General features: G+C 34.0%; 3 protein-coding genes across 7 annotated transcripts in view; 2 read left to right on the forward strand and 1 right to left on the reverse strand.

The window, feature by feature from the left end:
- Nucleotides 1-339, reverse strand: part of plekha1a (pleckstrin homology domain containing, family A (phosphoinositide binding specific) member 1a) — a 28,641-nt gene extending 28,302 nt beyond the window's left edge. For all 4 annotated transcript variants that reach the window (XM_056476784.1, XM_056476783.1, XM_056476785.1 and 1 more), the window contains exon 1: nucleotides 253-339. The gene's annotated coding sequence lies outside the window, so the exon portion shown is untranslated. The remainder of the gene's footprint in view (nucleotides 1-252) is intronic.
- A 4,824-nt stretch (nucleotides 340-5,163) lies between these two features.
- Nucleotides 5,164-11,340, forward strand: LOC130244513 (deleted in malignant brain tumors 1 protein). 2 transcript variants are annotated; one of them, XM_056476980.1, is made up of 15 exons: nucleotides 5,164-5,249; nucleotides 5,334-5,366; nucleotides 5,473-5,511; nucleotides 5,762-5,860; nucleotides 5,978-6,016; nucleotides 6,821-6,919; nucleotides 7,059-7,097; nucleotides 8,561-8,662; nucleotides 8,887-8,919; nucleotides 9,017-9,167; nucleotides 9,417-9,628; nucleotides 9,816-9,991; nucleotides 10,131-10,522; nucleotides 10,668-10,930; nucleotides 11,165-11,340. In XM_056476980.1, the coding sequence occupies exons 1-15, from the start codon at nucleotides 5,207-5,209 to the stop codon at nucleotides 11,203-11,205; spliced, it is 1,761 nt and encodes a 586-aa protein (XP_056332955.1). In that variant the 5' UTR covers nucleotides 5,164-5,206; the 3' UTR covers nucleotides 11,206-11,340. The 2 variants fall into 2 exon arrangements, with proteins under 2 accessions (XP_056332955.1, XP_056332956.1); XM_056476981.1 differs by having other exon boundaries at nucleotides 8,564-8,662.
- Nucleotides 11,341-12,636: 1,296 nt separating this feature from the next.
- On the forward strand, nucleotides 12,637-17,751 carry LOC130244799 (CUB and zona pellucida-like domain-containing protein 1). Its single transcript, XM_056477337.1, has 9 exons — nucleotides 12,637-12,687; nucleotides 12,846-12,872; nucleotides 12,960-12,983; nucleotides 14,102-14,200; nucleotides 14,347-14,391; nucleotides 15,213-15,388; nucleotides 16,567-16,958; nucleotides 17,098-17,360; nucleotides 17,574-17,751. Exons 1-9 carry the CDS (start codon nucleotides 12,639-12,641, stop codon nucleotides 17,612-17,614), a joined length of 1,116 nt encoding a protein of 371 aa, XP_056333312.1. The 5' UTR covers nucleotides 12,637-12,638; the 3' UTR covers nucleotides 17,615-17,751.
- The last annotated feature ends 1,882 nt before the right edge of the window (nucleotides 17,752-19,633 follow it).

Genomic DNA, 19,633 nt, shown 5'->3' on the forward strand with positions numbered 1-19,633 from the left:
AACGAGTATTTTAGTCTGTTACCTATATTTAGATAAGCACTGCTGTTGTGTTTTACAAGGATGCGTGTAAAATCCACGTCTGTCAGTTAGCAACAGCACGGAAAAGCCCAACCTCGCCCTGTCTCCATTTAATCCTGCCTTGAATCTACAGCAGGATCCGTGTTTACACTTCAACAAAACTCTATGTCCATAATCACGCGCGCGCACACAAACACAGATGTGCGAAAAAGACGAATTTCTCAAACTACTCACTCGGTTTATTATCGCTGAAGTGGTTCGGTTCAGCCCATCTCCTCCTGCTCGAGTCCCCGTTCACAAACTTCACGAGTGTTTTTCCTGCAGGAGCGGAAGTGGCTGTATACGTCACCACGTCAGGTTGAATGTGCCCGATTTTTCTCTCTCGAATAATGGTAATATAACCTCTTCAAATAAATCTTTATTCTCAGTAAATTGGTTTAATAGAGACATTAGTCATCTTTTAAAACTTTATGACAGTTTCGAGAATATTCTATCATATGAACAATGCATGTCTATTCACAATTTCCCAATATTGTTTAGAGAATTTAATTTAGTTATTAAATCTGCCCCTGTAAAATGATTCAACTTGTTAAAAAATCATATTTGCTATAATTTTCTATCAGTTGTAAACCCAAAATTACATTTAGAAGGTGTTAAGTTGACTGATAAAAAAATGTACTAACAAACATATTCGTAATATTTTTCAGAAGCAAAATAAAATTATAAAATCCTTGAGGCAAATTTTTCTGGAACTCTATTATAGTAAATATTAATCGGAAAGAGCCTGATTAACCCCCTTCAATCACACTATTAATAATAAAATGAAGGAAATTCATTTTAAAATTCTACATACAATTTACCCAGTAAAATCGTTATTAAGTAGGCTACATTGAAATGGAGGGTATCTGTGGTTTCTGCAATGTGGATAAAGAGAGCCTTTGTCATTTCTTTTTTTTTTTAATGCAACGTGGCAAACAATTTCTGGAAGGATCTAGCCAAATATATTTTTAAAAAGACAAAACTTAGTTATTATTTTACATTAAAAGATATAATATTAGTTCTAATATTAGCTATAAATAGAGTTTTGCTAAAGGTTTTATTGAGACATATTATCTGTGACTGTATGTGTGTTTGATCAACTGGGTAGCTTTGCATAAAGAAAGGAAAAAAATACCCATTTAAAATGATTTAAGACCTACAAGACAATATTTCAATGAATTTAAGACTTTTTTAAGGCCTAAATTTACATTTGTGAAATTTTCAGACTTTTTAAGACCCCGTGGACACGCTGATATAAAATATTGTGGAACAGTAAACATGTCTGGCTAAATAATTCAAATGAATCATTTGACTTCTGCTCTCTTAATTAGTTTCATAAACACTGATTTCCGTACAATTTATACAACAGTATCTTTGGATATCTTTTCTGGATCTAGCCAAATATATTTTTAAAAAGACAAAACTTAGTTATTATTTTACATTAAAAGATATTATTTTTATTATGAAAACAAATCCAACAAAAGTCTTGACTATATTGTTAATCTCTTTATTTTATTGACAAAATTTTACATACACAAACAGAAATTTACTAAATCGTCTTCCACATTAACAGTTTTTTGTATCGAGTTTGACTTCTTTATTTCTATTGTGAAATTGTTGAAAAGCAAAAAATCTGAGATATGTATTAGTTATTATAACACTTTTTGATTCCCCTATCAGTTCTTAAAATCATTGGATGTAGAAATGCTGTACACTATGCTTTTTTATTGAATTAAATTTGTTATTTTTATTTATTTATATTAGTTTTTTATTTTATGTTTCATCTTTTATATTGTGTTGTATGTTTGTTCCTAATGGTTATGCAATAAAAATAAATAAATAAATAAATAAATAAAGATTTTTTTCTCTCTAGCCTTTATACTTCTTTACAGGCTCCTTTAAAATAGCAATATTGTATATACGTAGTAATGGTCCTGGGGTTAAATTAGAAGTAGAAAGTCAGGTATGTTTTCCACATAATAAGGAAAACGTTATAATAATCGGTATAAAATTAACTTTACCAAAATAGTCTTTTGCAACAGTAGTATGGAAAAATGAGCAGTTATGGAATATTGACAATCACATTAAGTAACCAAAGAATAAACTATGTGTGAATTAATAAGTGAATGAGATATAACGTTCTCTCACCTATTATTTACCAGATTTACAGTGCTCAGCATATATATATAAGTACACCCCTCACAAATCTATCTTTTAAATTTATATTTTTAATAGGAAGCTGTACAATATTCTATTTGTGCATATACATTAGATTAGTCAGTACTGAAGCCAGATCTGGAGCTTAACTAACAAAACCAGTACACTCAAATATATATATATATATATATATATATATATATATATATATATATATTATAGAAAAATATTAAATACAAATTAAAAAAAAAGAAAAATCAAGAGAAGCAAAAAAATTGAAAAAACTAGTAGAAATTTTGTAGGTTGTAATTTTTTTTCAATATTTTGCTTGAATTTAGTTGTATTATCTTTCAATTTCTAAATATGTTTGGTGACTAAAATATTATTTAAATAAATATATCGGTTTAATAAATCTGTTTTGTTTAAATGAACCAAAATACATAGTCTATATTCACTGAGAAATGGAGAAAAATATTAATTTTCAAAATGGGCTCTACTCAATTATGCTGAGCACTGTATCATAGCTAACGCTATTCACAAGAAACTAAGGTACTTGACTAAAATATGTTGAAATCAAAGCATCTTTCACAAAATAGGTTTTGTGTAGTTATTTAGTAAGATACAGCCACAGCCATATCACCCTGCAGCCCATGACTGGTTACTCACTGAAGAAAATCAGTGCTGAGCCTGGTCAGTACCTGGATGAGCAAGCACATGGTTGCAGCAAACTTGGTTGCTGTTGGAAGTGGTGTTAGTAAGGCCAGCAGGGGGCATTCAACTTGCAGTCTGTGTGAGTCCTAATGCCCCAATAAAGTGAAGGGGACACTATACTGTCAGTGAGAGGCGTCTTTCAGATGAGACGTTAAACCGAGGTCCTGACTGTCAGTGGTCATTAAAATCCCATGGCACTTCTCGTAAAGAGTAGGGGTATAACGCTGGCCAAATTCCCTCCATCGGCCCTTATCCATCATGACTTCCCAATTATCCCCATCCACCGAATTGGCTTTATCATTGTCTCTCCACTTCACCTAAAGCTGGTGTGTGGTGAGCGCACTGGCACTATGTCCTGTGGCTGCTGTCGCATTATCCAAGTGGATGCTGCACGCTGGTGGTGGTGTGGAGAGACCCCCTCTCGATTGTGAAGCACTTTGTGTGTATGACCATACACGATAAATGTGCTATATAAATACACATTACATTACAAGATATTGTTTGCAAATCATCTTTCGATTAAGTTTGCAGTATCACTAAATAAATCCATGTAAAAATGTCCTGTTTTAATATGAAGAAATTTTCTGTAATTCTTATCAATCAACCAAATAATGAATAAATGAATAAAACAGACATAATACAAACAGACATAAATATGCAAAGAAAATCATTCATTCATTCATTTCTTTTCAGCTTAGTCCATTTATTAATCTGGGAATGCGGAATGAACCACCAACTTATCCAGCATATGTTTTTACACAGCAGATGCCCTTCCGGCTGCAGCCCATCACTGGGAAACAACCATACACACTCATACACTACAGTCAATTTAGCTTATTCAATTCACCCATGCAAACGCAGGAGAACATGCAAACTCCACACAGAAATGCCAACTGACCCAGCCGAGGCTCAAACCAGCGACCTTCTTGCTGTCAGGCGACAGCATTATCTACTGCGCCACTGCGTTGCCTCTGCAAAGAAAATCATTTTTCATTTATATTGATGCTTAACCCAAAATAACATGGTGTAGACATTTTGTTTGGTTGCTATACAAAAAAAGGATGCTACACTTCACAGACAGCAAACCTGAAAGAGTAAATAGATAAACTAAAATCTATAATTAGGCTATTTATGTATATATCGAATTTCAATTTTGATGAAATTTGAAAAAAGATCTTTTAGATGCATTTAAAAGTGCCAAGTCTTTTTAAGGGAAAAACATTAATTACACAGATCTCTAGATAAAGCTTCATTCCTTGTATTAGAATTGAAAGTTCTAAATGCAGAAATATCTGCATAGCTTATTTGAATTTAAGTTTTGAAATTTTTGAGTTTTGAATTTTCATTTCATTATGTACATAATTATTTTTATTTCATAATTATATTATTACATAATAAACATAAGAATAGTTCATGTGTCAGTTGTTCTCAACTTAAGTGCAGCTGTGTAATCATTTGATCTTATCATATATGCAAATGTGTGCCAGATTTTATGAGGTAGTTGACAACATGATCTTTTTAACAACAGAGCCAGCTGTGTGTTTTCCATGCTTCTTCTTAAGTGCATTTTTTATACAATTGTATAAAATATATTTGTATTTTTGTATTTGTTTGTAAAGAATTATAAATAAATATATAAATCCAAGTTGCTCAAAAAAAAAAAAAAAAAAAATGAAACAAGATTGAAAAAGTCAACAAACAAACAAACAAATCAAAAAGACTAAATCATGTAGTGCCAATAAATAATAAGAATTTGGTATTTTATCATTTCAAATGACAATAGTAAAAAATAAGCTTAGCTAAACAGCTAGTGTTTCAGACAGTGTCTGCAAGGAATTATGGGACCAACAATGGTGAGAACATTATTGTCATTTGCATTTTTCTTTTTTTTTTTCTTTTTTCTTTTTATTGTGCATCATAATGCAAATTCTTGAATAATGCTTGAATTACATAAATTGCATATGTATTCCCATTTATAAATTCAAATGTCAGATTTAAAAAAGGGTATAAATTTAGTAATTTCTGAAATAAGTGACCTGTGTGCAAATGTTTAATTAACCTCTATTGTAATATATATGAAAAATAGGCTATTTAAAACAACTGTGTCAACAAATATATCCACATCCAGCTGTGTCCTTCCCATTATTTATGCTACTCTACAGCCTGTTCCCAGCATAGGATCCAGGATATAGATGTGTTATAAGGAAATAATTCTTACCATGATTTCGAGTATATAAGTGATGATTAAAATGATGTAGACAAACTTGATCAGAAGAGAAAGATGGAAGCTCTGAATATTCTTCTGCTTTTAATTGCATGTCATGGTAAGAATATTATTTATTGGCAATGGATAACAACAAACAACAACAAAAATAGTTTTACATTCATGTCTTTTTATCACATTGCAGCAAATAGCGCTCAGGCATTGTCATGGACAACAGGTAAATATATTATTAAATAGTATTATTATTAATTACATATCATATATGAAATAATAAATACACTTTTAAAATATGGAATCATCAATTCACAATTTTTGTTTTATAGCGGACTATGAGTGGTGGGATTCCACCTCAGATCTTTCATGTATGTACTGTCTGTCTGTCTGTCTGTCTGTCTGTCTGTCTATTATATTTCAAATATATTAAGCAGTCTTTCAGAGTACTAACAGCACTAGTTATTATGTGATAAATGTTCATTCTTCAAATACTGAAACATTATTAATAGAACACTAAGACAAACTGGAACCCGAGAAGGGATTTGTCAATACTTTCTGTTATCCAGTCATACTCATAATATTGGAATCAGTGCTAGCATTTCTTTGTCCATTTTCTAGATGCCTATTCATGTATGAATAACTGTGGATCCTACTTTGGCGCTTGTTCATGTACATATGCCTGTCAGGAAAATAGAAACTGCTGCTATGACTTTAATGGTAAGTTTTTCTTCAAGATTGCAAATCTACAACAAATAATTATAAACATACATGCCTTGTATTTAGCATATGGGTCATTTCCAGAATTGAAACTTGCTTCTCTTCCTTTTTATACAGACTACTGCTCAATGACAGACATAACGACAGAAACTACAGGTACATCACAAGAGGAAATGACAGATACTCACGGGAAAACCCTGTTTTTTTCAGTAAAATGATGTTTATAATATAATAATATTTTTATTGATTAATATTATATGTTTACTTGCATAAATATTTAAATTTTAAAGGGTTTTGTTTTGCTGACTTTACCTGCTGTGATTAATAAAGTATTTCTGATTCATAATTAGGCATGTAAATGATTTGTATAGCCATACATTCATTTATGGCATTGTGGATAATATGAAGTCAGAATTATTAGCCCCCTTTGAATATTTTTTTCTTTTTTAAATATTTTTCAAATGATGTTTAACAGAGCAAGGAAATTTTCACAGTATGTATAATTTTTTTTTCTTCTGGAAAAAGTCTTGTTTATTTTATTTCAGCTAGAATAAAAGCAGTTTTTAATAAAAATAAATAAATAAATTAAGGTCAAAATTATTAGCCCCTTTAAGCTATTTTTTTTCGATAGTCTACAGAACAAACCATCAATTTACAATAACTTGCCTAATTACCCTAACCTGCCTAGTTAACCTAATTAACCCAGTTAAGCATTTAAATGTCACTTTAAGCTGTATAGAAGTGTCTTGAAAAATATCTAGTCAAATATTATTTACTGACATTATGACAAAGATAAAATAAATCAGTGATTAGAAATGAGTTATTAAAACTATTATGTTTAGAAATGTGTTGAAAAAAATCTCTCTGTTAAACAGAAATTGGGGGAAAAAATAAACAGCGGGGCTAAATTCAGGGGGGCTAATAATTCTGACTTCAACTGTATGTTTTTCTGTCTTCTAGCTTTGCCCTCCTGCAGATACAACTGTGGATACAACCTCGGCAGCTGTTCATGCCGCTACAACTGTCACACCTATGGCGACTGTTGCCCTGACTACGACAGTGAGTTTTCCTTTAGCAGAAACTTCAAGATAGATTTTATATACAAATCTCTATTGTATTGCACACATTTTTGTAATTCCATACATGCAATGGATTTCTTTATTCATCTAATGAAGCTTCATGTCTCACCTTTATACAGACCATTGCTATATGACCACCGATTGGCCGGACACGACAGGTGCACCTACAAATTTTTTATCTGTCTATCTAACTGATTCAATAACATCTCTGGTTGTCAATTCGTTAGCAATACCCTGACCTGACTTTATGAAGACATTAAATGAAAATTATTACATTCATTGCTCAAATGTCTTCTCTTAAAATATGTGTACATTCAATAGCTGGCGAACGTTCCTGCAGTGGGTAGCACAATCACCTCACAGCAGGAAGGTCGCTGATTAGAGCCCTGGCTGAGTCAGTTAGCATTTCTGTGAGGAGCTTGTATGCTGTCCCCATGTTCGTGTGGGTTTTCTCTGGGTACTCCAGTTTCCCCCACAGTCCAAAGACATGCACTATAGGCAAATTGAACAAGCTAAGTTGGCCATAGTGTATGTGTGTGAATGAGTGTGATGAATATAGGGACTAAGCTGAAGGAAAATGAATGAATGAATGATATCACAAGATGCAAACAGAATGTTCAAGCACAAGTTTTTCTTCTCATCATCGCAATGCTGCCTATTATGGTTTGACATGGGAATCAGATATGTGTTTCTTTGCAGCAATTTGTTTGTGTGCGTGGCTTGAATTCCTGGTGCTGTTTTGATTCCTGTGGATCCATTTTATAAGCTCTTTGCAAGTCTTTAACTGATTGTTTTGATCCTATTTGCTGTCAAAATGACAGTGTGGATGCTACAGTAAGTGAACAAAGACATACTAATTTACTTCCTTGGTCCCAACCAATCAATGTAGGAGAATTGAACTACAAGGTTGTGCTCAGTGACACTAATAAGATTAATGCCATTAAATATTTTGGATGAATGCAGCAATTGTCTTTAAGACAGTAATGAGTCTGAGTAAGGAGTTTGAGTATAGATACAGTATATGTATATGAGTATAGTAACATGGGTGTCACGGTGGCACAGTGGGTAGCACGATCGCCTCACAGCAAGAAGGTTGCTTCGAGCCTCAGCTGGGTCAGTTGGCATTTCTGTGTGGAGTCTGGAAATTCTACCCTTGTTGGCGTGGGTTTAACTCTGCATGCTCCAGTTTCCCCCACAGGCCCAGAGACATGCAGTATAGGTGAATTGGGTGAGCTAAAATTGTCTGTAGTGTATGTGTGTGAATGCGTGTGTATAGATGTTTCCCAGTGATGGGTTGCAGCTGGAAGGGCATCCGCTGCATAAAACATATGCTGGATAAGTTGGCGGTTCATTCCGCTGTGGCGACTCCAAATTAATAAAGGAACTAAGCCGAAAAGAAAATGAATGAATGAGTATAGTAACTATACACACCAATATTTAACCCAACAGTGTTTCCATCCCACACATATTGACATAAATGTGTCAAATTCGACATAAATCTGTGCCTCACTTTATTACAGTTGGTACCTGTACATACTACATTTTTCTGTCTGTCATACTGAGAGCATCTTTGATCTCTATGTGAAATTAGCTAATGGCTAATTTCCTTGTTTCTCTTTAGAAGGTTTTCACTCCTGCAGGTATAATTGTGGATACAACTTCAGCAGCTGCTCGTGCAACTTCAACTGTCAGTATTACGGCAACTGTTGCCCAGACTATCAATGTAAGTTCCTCAAAAACAGATGCAACAACGCTCAAATACTCAGTGTAACATAAATAAAATAAAATAATATATTTATAATAATAATAAATAATATATTATTATTATTATTTTTTTTTAATTATTATTATTATTATCATTATTTTATTAAAAGCACAAATTAAATTTACTGTACATGGCACCTCTGGTTTATACTTAACTAGTTTTACCTTCTCACTTGTGTTCAGGGTATTGCCCATCATCCACAACAAATAATCCAGGTACTGCAAGTAGTTTTTTTTTGTAATCACTATTCACTAATAATAAATGAACATACCACTTCCATCCTAAGATTTAACACATATCTTTGTATTATAGTTACTCACCCTAAGTGTGGAGGACATCTGTATGGTGCTGGGATGTTTTCCACTCCAAACTACCCAAGCTATTACCATGACAACGCCTACTGTGTGTGGTATCTTTCTGCTCAGCAAGGACAGAGGATCTTCTTGACATTTGCTGATGTGCAGTAAGCATTTGCAATCTAAAAGTTGATAAAATCAAGATATTTAGACTATAATTCAGATTATCTAAAAGTCTATCTTAACATTATATATCAAATATTATTAAAATATTGTGTACTGTAGGAATAGTGTAATTGATGTTTATTTGTGCAGTACCACTACCAACCTGTAGGTGGAACCAATTTCAAATGCTTCATCAGTATTTGTCTGAGTGAAAAGTCTGTTTTTGGATCAGTTATGCCTGTTTCTTTCAGACTGGAGCGCTGCTGTGACTGTGACTACATCACTATTCATGACGGCTCTTCCACTGGCTATCCACAGCTGGGAACGGTCTGCTTCAATGAGACCACACATCAGGCATTTCACTCTTCTTCACGGTACTTGACTGTTGTCTTCAGGAGTGATTACACTAGTGTCAGCCATGGGTTCAAGGCCCATTTCACCAGCTCTCTCACTGCAGATCAAGGTAAGGTGTAAAAATAAATTTTTTATAATGTCTTCAGTGAACAGCTGTCACATGTACTCCAACTCTTTTCGGACCATATTGAAGTTTTCGATTAACAAAAGAAACTTACATCTTTACAAGTAAGAAAATGCAACATCTTTGATTCAATTCAGTTACATTGAAGTTAATTAATCTCTTTGTATTGCAGGTCGTGTGGATTGTTCCTCAGACAACATGGTCATTGTCCTTCGAAGGTCTTATCTGAACTCACTGGGATTTAGTGGAAATGACCTTTATGTGGATGACCGTCTCTGCAGACCAAACATTAGCAGCACTGAAGTTGTGTTCAGATTCCTCCTCGACACATGTGGAACCGCCAAAAAGGTTTGATCTATGTGTCTCGACAGCTTCTGATCAGCTTTTAATGCTTGAATTTGCTTTGTCATTTTGATAAATGTGTGTGTTGTTGAGAGCCATGTTTGCCACACAACATTACCCACTCTCTGTCTCTCTTTCCCTTTAGATGATGAACGGTTTTGTGTCCTACACCAACAATGTGCGGGCATCTCCATATCAGTCAGGTGTAATCACTCGTCAGTCAGAGTTTCTTCTGCGAGTGGGCTGCCGAATGGAGCCGGACACTATTGTGCAGATCTTATACAAGGCCAAAGAAATCCCCAATGCCAACATCACAGGAACGGGCCGCTTTAATGCCAGCATCGCCTTCTACACCTCCAGAAAGTTCAACCAGCAGATTTACGACTCTCCATATGAAGTGTACCTGAATGACGATCTGTTTGTTCAAGTCAAGCTAACCAGATTTGATGCGAGCCTGGATCTCTTCCTAGAGACTTGTGTAGCATCTCCAAATCCAAATGACTTTAAAGACCATTCCTATGACCTGCTGCGTAACGGGTGAGTCTTGTTCATTCTCAAATGTTACTCCCTCAAATATGTTATCATAGTTGACGGGAATCATTTGAGATAAAAATTGTATACATTTGCACTAATGAAGTTTGACTCTTGTTCAAACTGAATTCTCTTCTTTTGTTTTTTGTAGATGTCCCAGAGACAGCACATTTCAATCCTATATTAACGGAGTGGATCAATATGCTCAGTTCAGTTTTCGGGCTTTCAAGTTCCTCCAGACTCATGCCTATGTGTTCCTGCAGTGTAAGGTGATCATCTGCCCTGATAATGATTACAACTCTCGCTGCCGTAAAGGTTGCCAATACCGGCGCAAGAGATCCCTTGACAGCTCCTACAACACCAGTACTGTGACACTGGGCCCGATCAAACTCAGAGGTCAGAGTGCAGTAGCAGGTAAAATTTCTAATAATAGGTTCATAGCTCATCTAACAACAGAAATGAATCATTTACTCAGCTTCAATTACTTCCAAACTTAAGTTCCTTTTTCTGTAGACCATACATGTTCGTAATCATACAGTAAATTTAACTTTCATATTTAAAAAAAAACTGTTGTATTGGTTGATGATGAATAAACAATGTTTATTTTGAGCATTTTACAAATAACTGTCAATGTATTTCTTTGTCAAGGACGAAGACGTGGTGTCGAATCAGAGAAATCTAAGGAATGATCTGGAATGGAGGGAGTGATCTGATCATCTTCTCAATCATTGACTTAATCATTACTTTTAATTCCTATTAACCACCCAGCAAATGAATGAAAAACAATTTAATTTTGTAATTCAATAAAGCATTTCTAAACAGCAGTTCCCTCACCTTCTGTTTTCATTTGTTCATATTCACATTTAGTCAATGCATTGTGTAGGCCTCTCTCAAACAAAACAAGAGAATGCAAAGTACAAAACAACACAAATTAAATAACATTTGGTTATTTAATTAACATTTGGAAGTCGGAATTATTAGCCCCCCTTTGACTTTTTTTCTTTTTTAAATATTTCCCAAGTGATGTTTTACAGAGCAAGGATTTTTTCACAGTATGTCTGATAATATTTTTTGTTCTGGAAAAAGCAAAAATAAAAGCTGTTTTTTTTATTTTATTTTATAACCACCGTTATACAATAACTTGCCTAATTACCCTAAACTGCCTAGTTAAGCCTTTAAATGTCACATTAAGCTCTTTAGAAGTGTCTTGAAAAATATCTAGTTAAATATTATTTACTGTCATCATGGCAAAGATAAAATAAATCAGTTATTAGAAATGAGTTATTAAAACTATTATGTTTATAAATGTGTTGAACAAATCTCTCGATTATACAGAAATAAACAGGGGGGCTAATAATTCTAGGGGGCCAATAATTCTGACTTCAACTGTGTGTGTGTATGTATATATATATATATTTATGTGTATATATATATATATATATATATATATATATATATATATATGGAAGCAAATGTGCACTGCATCAGAAACAGCAGTCATGACACTTACAGCCAAGGGGATTCATTACAAGTACAAAAAAATGTCATAAAATGTTATTTGTAAAAAGTTGAAAAAATAACAAATTATCTATATAATATTTACACACCATATCTTGCTTTTGTTTGAATTTTTTATAAGAATACCCATACTGTATTCTGAAACTACGTAGGCTAATTTTTGTATTACACAAAGTTTAAATATCAAGTTATGGCTCAATATTTCAGCTTTGTATGAGAAATACTCAAATGAATGCAAACTATAAAACGATTGTTCTTTAAAAGGTTACGCTTTATAGTTCTATTTAGAACCGCCTGAACAGCCCTTTTAATGTTCTGTGTTTCCATTTACATGTAGATACGGCTTCAGGATCCTGATATGTCTTTGAAATCACCTGTGTGGTTTTGATTACGTTAGTGTGAAAAGTTGAAGACAATACAAATTACAGTTAACCATTACAAAATAACAATAAATTACAATAACCATTTAAATGATTTACCATTTACCTGGCAAGTGGATATTGATATGGATGAGGAAATTGATGTGCATGAGGAAATCTTCCTGGTGGTTTTGAGTATATAAGTATTGGTTAAAAAAAGTTGAAAGACAAAACAGAGGAGAAAGATGAGAGCTATGACTGCCCTTACCTTTCTGCTTCTAACTGCTTTTCAAGGTAAGATTATCATGTGTTTTACTCAAAACTTAAAATCATTTCATATAGCTGACTCTGCAATCATGGTTTGCAAAAAAAAAAAAACACTTACTTATTACATACATCTACATGTGATGTGTAGGTAGCATTACATTATTTTGTGATATGTCATATTACAGCAAATACCATTGGATCATGGACAACAGGTAAGTATCATTTATGTAGTGTTAAACATTTGTTTTATGCATATACATTGTAATATAAAGTTACATGATGTATTTATTTTGTTGTAGAGAGCTGGCTGCATTCCCTTTCAGGTATCTATCTGTCTGTCCATCTGTCTGTCTGTTTGTCTGTCTGTCTGTCCGTCGTCTGTCCAGAATACTATCAGGACATACTGTAGGCATTTTGTGTTGATGTGCATTAAATTTTGCAGTTTTTCTTAATTGCTTTGGCTCAATTCTTGAATGAAATTTTTATTTTTCAAAACACGGGGGCAACATGGTGACTCAGCAGTTAGCACTATGGCCTCACAGCAAGAAGGTCGCTGGTTCGAGTCCCGGCTTGGTCAGTTGGCGTTTCTGTGTGGATTTTGCATGTTCTGCCTGTGTTCGCATGGGTTTCCTACATGTGCTCTAGTTTCCTTCACAGTCCAAAGACATGCGCTATAAGTGAATTGAATAAACTAAATTGGCCGTAGTATATGAGTGGTTAGCACTGTTGCCTCACAGCAAGAATGTCTCCGGTTAAAGTCCGTACTAAACCAAATGACATTTCTGTGCGGAGTTTGCTCATTCTCCCCATGCTCGCGTGGGTTTTCCCCGGGTTCTCTGGTTTCCTCCCACAGTCCAAAAAACACGCAACCTAACTAAATTGAACATACCAAATTGATACCATAGCCAAGCTCTTACTGAGTACACCTCTTCTCAGCCATCCTATAGCTGTCATTAGCCGGAAATAAGCCGGGGGATTTCATCGAGATCTACCTACGTTCAAACTTCCTCCTGTTTGCAGGGCAAGAGGGGAGCCCAGGGCTCGAGGATCTCATAAGCTAAGGGCTCTCTCCTGGGCAACTTTATTATCAATCACCAGCTAAGTGTGAACTCTTGAAGCAAACAGCTTTTGTCCAAACTACAGACAATTGTACTTATTGTTTGCACACATGTGCCAAGCATGTGCAATTTGCTTATATCTATAAGAAATGCCAATCTGATGTGAACAAGAAGCCAGTTGCTCAGAGATCTAAACTTTTTGTTTTGAAAATGTTACATTTCAATCAAGAATTGAGGCAAAGCCATTAAGAAAAACTGTAATCCCTGTTTTTCTGGGTGTTGAGAAAGTTTGATGTTAGTGAAGATATATATTACTGGATTATTTTATTCATAAAAAAATTGCATTAATGGGTTTGTGGATATGTGTTTTTTCTGTCTTTTAGCTTCAGTATCTTGCAGATACAACTGTGACAAGTATTTGAACAACTGTGGATGTGATTCTGCTTGCCAACATTATAATGACTGTTGCCCCGATTATGACAGTGAGACACTTAAAGATATAAAATATGTTAAAATAATACTAAAAAAGAAAATTCTAATTTTTTATGTAGTTTGAACATTGTATTTCCTGTGATGAAATTGATTTTGCTGAATCACATTCAGATTCATAAATTTCTTCTCTTTACAGCCTTCTGCTCAGCAACAGCAACAACAACATCAACAACAACAAAAGGTATAATGGCCAGAAAAAAATGGCTCTTAGTTTGCTTTCAGGTGAAATATGAATACAACACAGCCTAAAGCCACCTAAATATACAAAAAGCAGGACATAATTTCATAATGTGTGACCATAAAAATAAGAGAATGTTCAAGCATACCTATTTCTTTCTGGTCGCAATCATGATTAGGCCTTTAACATTTAATACAGGCATCAGAATGTGCCACAGATCTTTGTGTGTGACAGAATAATGTTGCAGTTTTCACTTATTTACACCTTTTATAAACACCTGGGTTTTCAGCGTATACAAATATCACATTTATACATGCAATTCAGCTCAGCAAACACCATTGTTTTGGATGTTTAAATGGTTCCATCACAATACATATATATTATATATATATATATATATATATATATATATATATATATATATATATATATATATATATATATATATATATATATATATATATATATATATATATATATATATATATATATATATATATATATATATATATATATATAGTTTTCATCTAAAACTACTGAGATTAATTACTGGTTTGTTTTTTCTGACTAAATACACCAATCAGTTCCTCCCGCTACTACGGTTGGTACTAAATCTTTTTTTTCTGTTTGTCATACTAAGAGCATCTTCCGTTTCAATGACTATAAATTCATTACATGCCTTATATCCCTTTTCTGACCATATCGAGATGTTTGATTAACAAAATCAAATGTCCTTGAAAACAAAAACACACATTTTAAAACATAGACACATTATTTGTGTTCAGAATTACACTGATAAAATTATATATTTTTTTGTTGTTTAGGTAGTGTGGATTGCTCCTCAGACAACATGGTTATTGTCATTCAAAGTTCTTTCCTGAACTCACTTGGGCTGAGTGGAAATGACCTTTATGTGGATGACCATCTCTGCAGACCTAATATTAGCAGCACTGAAGTTGTGTTCAGATTCCCCCTCGACACATGTGGAACTGCCAAAGAGGTTTGATCTGTTAGGATTTTCATTATAGAATTTTCTTGTTGTAATTACTTGCTGTAGCTTTTATCCAGGTATACTATATTATAATTATATTTGACCTAAGCTAGAAAAAAAAGTTGCTTTAACAACAATAATAACAAAATACTCCTTGTGTATTCTTTTTTGTAGATTAATTTAGAGTAAACGGTATGTAAACGGTAATGGTATGTTTTACTCTGTAAAACGGTATTTTGATGGTCCATTTGATTTTTAGTAGACCGTCTGCTTAATGTCTGCCAATACTGCTCCTTCAACAGAAATTTAACTGACTATAAGAAACTTTGCAAGTACATGTCAACTTACACTAACCCTAACCCCAACCTAACAGTCTACTTATAATCTAATGAGAATTAGTTGGCATGTAGATGCAATGTAACATTAAATTCAACAAACGGACCATCAAAATAAAGTGTGACTGAGTAAACAAATGTTTCAACCAAGTAAAATTCCAAAAAGGTTATAAAGTACAATAGGTAACACTTTACAATAAAGTTTTATTAGTAAATGTTAATGGATCAAAATCAACGATGAGAAAAAGACTAAGATGTTTATTACAGCTAACGACTATGTTAATAAATATAAATATATACTTTATATTTTAAATATAAAAATAAAACTGAATTCTTCTAGTTATTTATTCAATTTAATAAAACAAATACGGATTTTAACACATTATTAGGCAATAACTAAATTATCACAGAATTTTCGGTCAGCATTTTACAATGTAGTTAATCAGATTATTATGTAAAAACGTTCACATTTGACAAAATAACAAAAATAAAACACAAAATAAAAAAAATAAGTCGGCATATGTCTAGATTTATAAGTTTGACGGATCCAAATTGGCACCACTGCCAACATTTAAATGATTCTGTTGTGTAAATGTTACGTTGTTCTCTCTTCTGGCTGTTGTTATCAGTCTCGCGCTATTTTTTCTTTTTCTGAAAATCTTGATAACACCATTGTGGAGTTTGTTTCTCTTATTATTTCAGCAAATAAGATTGTAAAAAAAAGTTATTTGTTGTACTCTTCCATTCACTGCGCTCTAGCTGTTTTCAACTATGATAACTTTCGCTACTAAGGAACACGGAAATGTGAAAAGGGTCCATTATCACCTACTTTCTGTCTCTCTTTCCCTTTAGATGATGAATGGTTCTTTGTCCTACACCAACAATGTGCAGGCATCTCCATTTCAGTCGGGTGAAATCAGTCGTCAATCACTGCTTTTTTTGCATGTGGGCTGCCGAATGGAGTCAGACACTATGGTAGAGATCTTCTACGGGGCCAAGGAAATCATCAATGCCAACATCACAGGAACAGGCCGCTTCAATGCCAGCATTGCCTTCTACACCTCCGTCAACTTCATCCAGCAGATTTATGACTCTCCATATGAAGTGAATCTGAATCAGAAACTGTTTGTTCAAGTCAAGCTAACCAGATCTGACAAGAGCCTGGATCTCTTCCTGGACACTTGTGTAGCATCTCCAAATCCAAAAGACTTTAAAAACCGCTCCTATGATCTGCTGCGTAACGGGTGAGACTTGTTCATTCTGCAATGTTATTTTCTTAATCATTGTTTTTGTACTCATTTGCACTAATGGTTAAAATATCACAATGACTGGGTTGAGTTTGACTTTTGTTCAAACTGAATTCTCTTCTTTTGTTTTCTGTAGATGTCCCAGAGATAGCACATATCTGGCCTACACCAATGGCATGGATCAATATGCTCAGTTCAGTTTCCGGGCTTTCAAGTTCCTCCAGACTCATGCCTATGTGTTCCTGCAGTGTAAGGTGATCATCTGCCCTGATAATGATTACAACTCTCGCTGCCGTAAAGGTTGCCAATACCGGCGCAAGAGATCCCTTGACAGCTCCTACAACACCAGTACTGTGACACTGGGCCCGATCAAACTCAGGGATCAGAGGCCAGTAGCAGGTATATAATAATTATTATAATATAATAATTATTTCATAGTTCCTCAAAAAATAGAAATGAACCATTTACTCAGCTTCAAGTAAGTTTTAATTATACAGTTGATTTAACTAAACCTAAATTAAGTTCAGTTGTATTGGTTAATGATTGATAATGAGGGAATCATTTCGGGTCTGAGCATTTTACAAATAACTGTCAATGTATTTCTTTGTCAAGGACGAAGACGTGGTGTCGAATCAGAGAAATCTAAGGAATGATCTGGAATGGAGGAAGTGATCTGATTATCTTCTCAATCATTGACTTAATCATTACTGTTAATCCTTATTAACCACTCAGCAAATGAATCTTAAGCATGTTTCTTATTGTAATTCAATAAAGCATTTCTAAACAGCAAGCTTTGTTGTTGGTCTCTGTCATTTAATAATTTAGATATTTTAAGTGTGCATAAAATCTTAAAAGGGGCAGCACGGTGGCACAGTGCGTAGCACTGTCGCCTCACATCAAGAAGATCGCCGGTTCGAGTCCTGGCTGGGTCAGTTGGCATTTCTCTGTGGAGTTCTCCCCGTGTTGGTGTGGGTTTTCTCCGGGTGCTCTGGTTTCCCCCACAGTCCAAAGACATGCGGTACAGGTGAATTGAATAAGCTAAATTGGCCATAGTGTATGTGTGTATATGACGTGTATGGGTGTTTCCCAGTGCTGGGTTGCGGCTGGAAGTGCATACACTGCGTAAAGCATATGCTGCATAAGTTGGCGGTTCATTCCGCTTAGCAACCCCTGATTAATAAAGGGACTAAGCCGAAAAGAAAATGAATGAATCAAATCTTATAAATGGAACGTATACAAATAATTATATTTTGGATAATTATCTTTTCAGCCTAATTCTTACAAAAACTATTGCACTGTGAAAAATATTAAAAAATCTACTACATGTATTATGGCTTTGCTTTGGATTGGTATTTAGGGCCGGCTAAAGGTGTCCCATCATTCATTGTGTTCAGGATCATTGTGTTCTGAATTCAAGATATCTTTCCCATTTAGGTTAGTTTCATTAGATACCATATACAGATTGTGACCACAAAAACCAAAAATGTCTTTTTTCCAATTGAGATATAGTATACATCAATGAAAGCTGAACACATGGTTTTTACATAAGTTTGTGGTTTATTAGGATAGGAGAATATTTGGCTGAGATACAACTAATCGAAAATCTGGAATCTGAGGCATCCAAAATATCTAAATACTAAAAAAGTAGTCTAAATGAAGTGCTTAGCAATGCAAATTATTAATCAGAAATTACTTTTTGATATGTTTAGAGGAGGAAATATACAATATGTCATTCATTCATTTTCCTTCGACTTTGTTCCTTGTTTATCAGGGGTCGCTGATGAACTGCCAACTTTTCCAGCATATGTTTTACGCAGCACATGCCCTTCCAGCCTCAACCCAGTAATGGTAAACATCCATAAACTCTCACATTTAAGCATGCAAACACTATGGCCAATTTAGTTTGTTCAATTCACCTGTACCGCATGTCTTTGGACTGTGGGGGAAACCGGAGCACCCAGAGAAAACCCACGTGAACACGAGGAGAACATGCTATATTATGGTATATTATGCTATATTATGGTATATTAATCGCTTTGTACTTGTGCTGCATTGGTTAATCAAAAGTCCCAAACTTACAGTCTCCAGATTCACTTCAACACTTGTGCTAAATACAATAAATACTTTATGAAAATAGACATGTGGTCAAGTGAAAACACCAAACTCAGACCAAACTGGTTCACTAGAAGTTTACCAGACCTGCCAGTCTGCATAGACAGACCCACTGCTGTTTAAAAGACAGCAAAATTATTCAAATGTGACATTAAAACACAGATCATTTAAATGTTTAGATGGTTTAAAGTAAAGTGATCTGTTACATGCATGAAATAAAATTAAATTCCTATATGAAAAAAATAGGTTTATAAACCATATCACCATAATGTGATTATTTTACAATTTTGCTGTATTTATACACTAAGTATATTCCTATTTCATTGGGTGGACACATTCCATAAATATATCTTTTTGCCATATCAATATCCTGGATCCTCAAACTATGCTAACCGTGGAAATAACACATCTGTTGCATCCACAAAGTTTGTGATAGTAATGTGATCAGAGACTGCAATATAGATAATGTTAATGTAAACATTAGTTAATACAATTTATGCAGCACAAATAATGATGTGGCAGTGCTTTGCTGTTCAAAACACCATTTAATTAATTCGAAA

This window comes from Danio aesculapii, chromosome 17 (genome assembly GCF_903798145.1).
Source record: "Danio aesculapii chromosome 17, fDanAes4.1, whole genome shotgun sequence".
NCBI classification, from domain to species: domain Eukaryota; kingdom Metazoa; phylum Chordata; class Actinopteri; order Cypriniformes; family Danionidae; genus Danio; species Danio aesculapii.

Excerpts from the sequence above, each read along its gene's own strand:
- LOC130244513 (XM_056476980.1), top strand. The coding sequence starts at position 5,207 with ATGGAAGCTCTGAATATTCTTCTGCTTTTAATTGCATGTCATG. Across the intron at positions 5,512-5,761 it reads TTCCACCTCAGATCTTTCAT|ATGCCTATTCATGTATGAAT; the intron begins GTATGTACTGTC and ends TCCATTTTCTAG. Across the intron at positions 9,992-10,130 it reads CATGTGGAACCGCCAAAAAG|ATGATGAACGGTTTTGTGTC; the intron begins GTTTGATCTATG and ends CTTTCCCTTTAG.
- LOC130244799 (XM_056477337.1), top strand. The coding sequence starts at position 12,639 with ATGAGAGCTATGACTGCCCTTACCTTTCTGCTTCTAACTGCTTTTCAA. Across the intron at positions 12,873-12,959 it reads CATTGGATCATGGACAACAG|AGAGCTGGCTGCATTCCCTT; the intron begins GTAAGTATCATT and ends ATTTTGTTGTAG. Across the intron at positions 12,984-14,101 it reads CTGGCTGCATTCCCTTTCAG|CTTCAGTATCTTGCAGATAC; the intron begins GTATCTATCTGT and ends TCTGTCTTTTAG.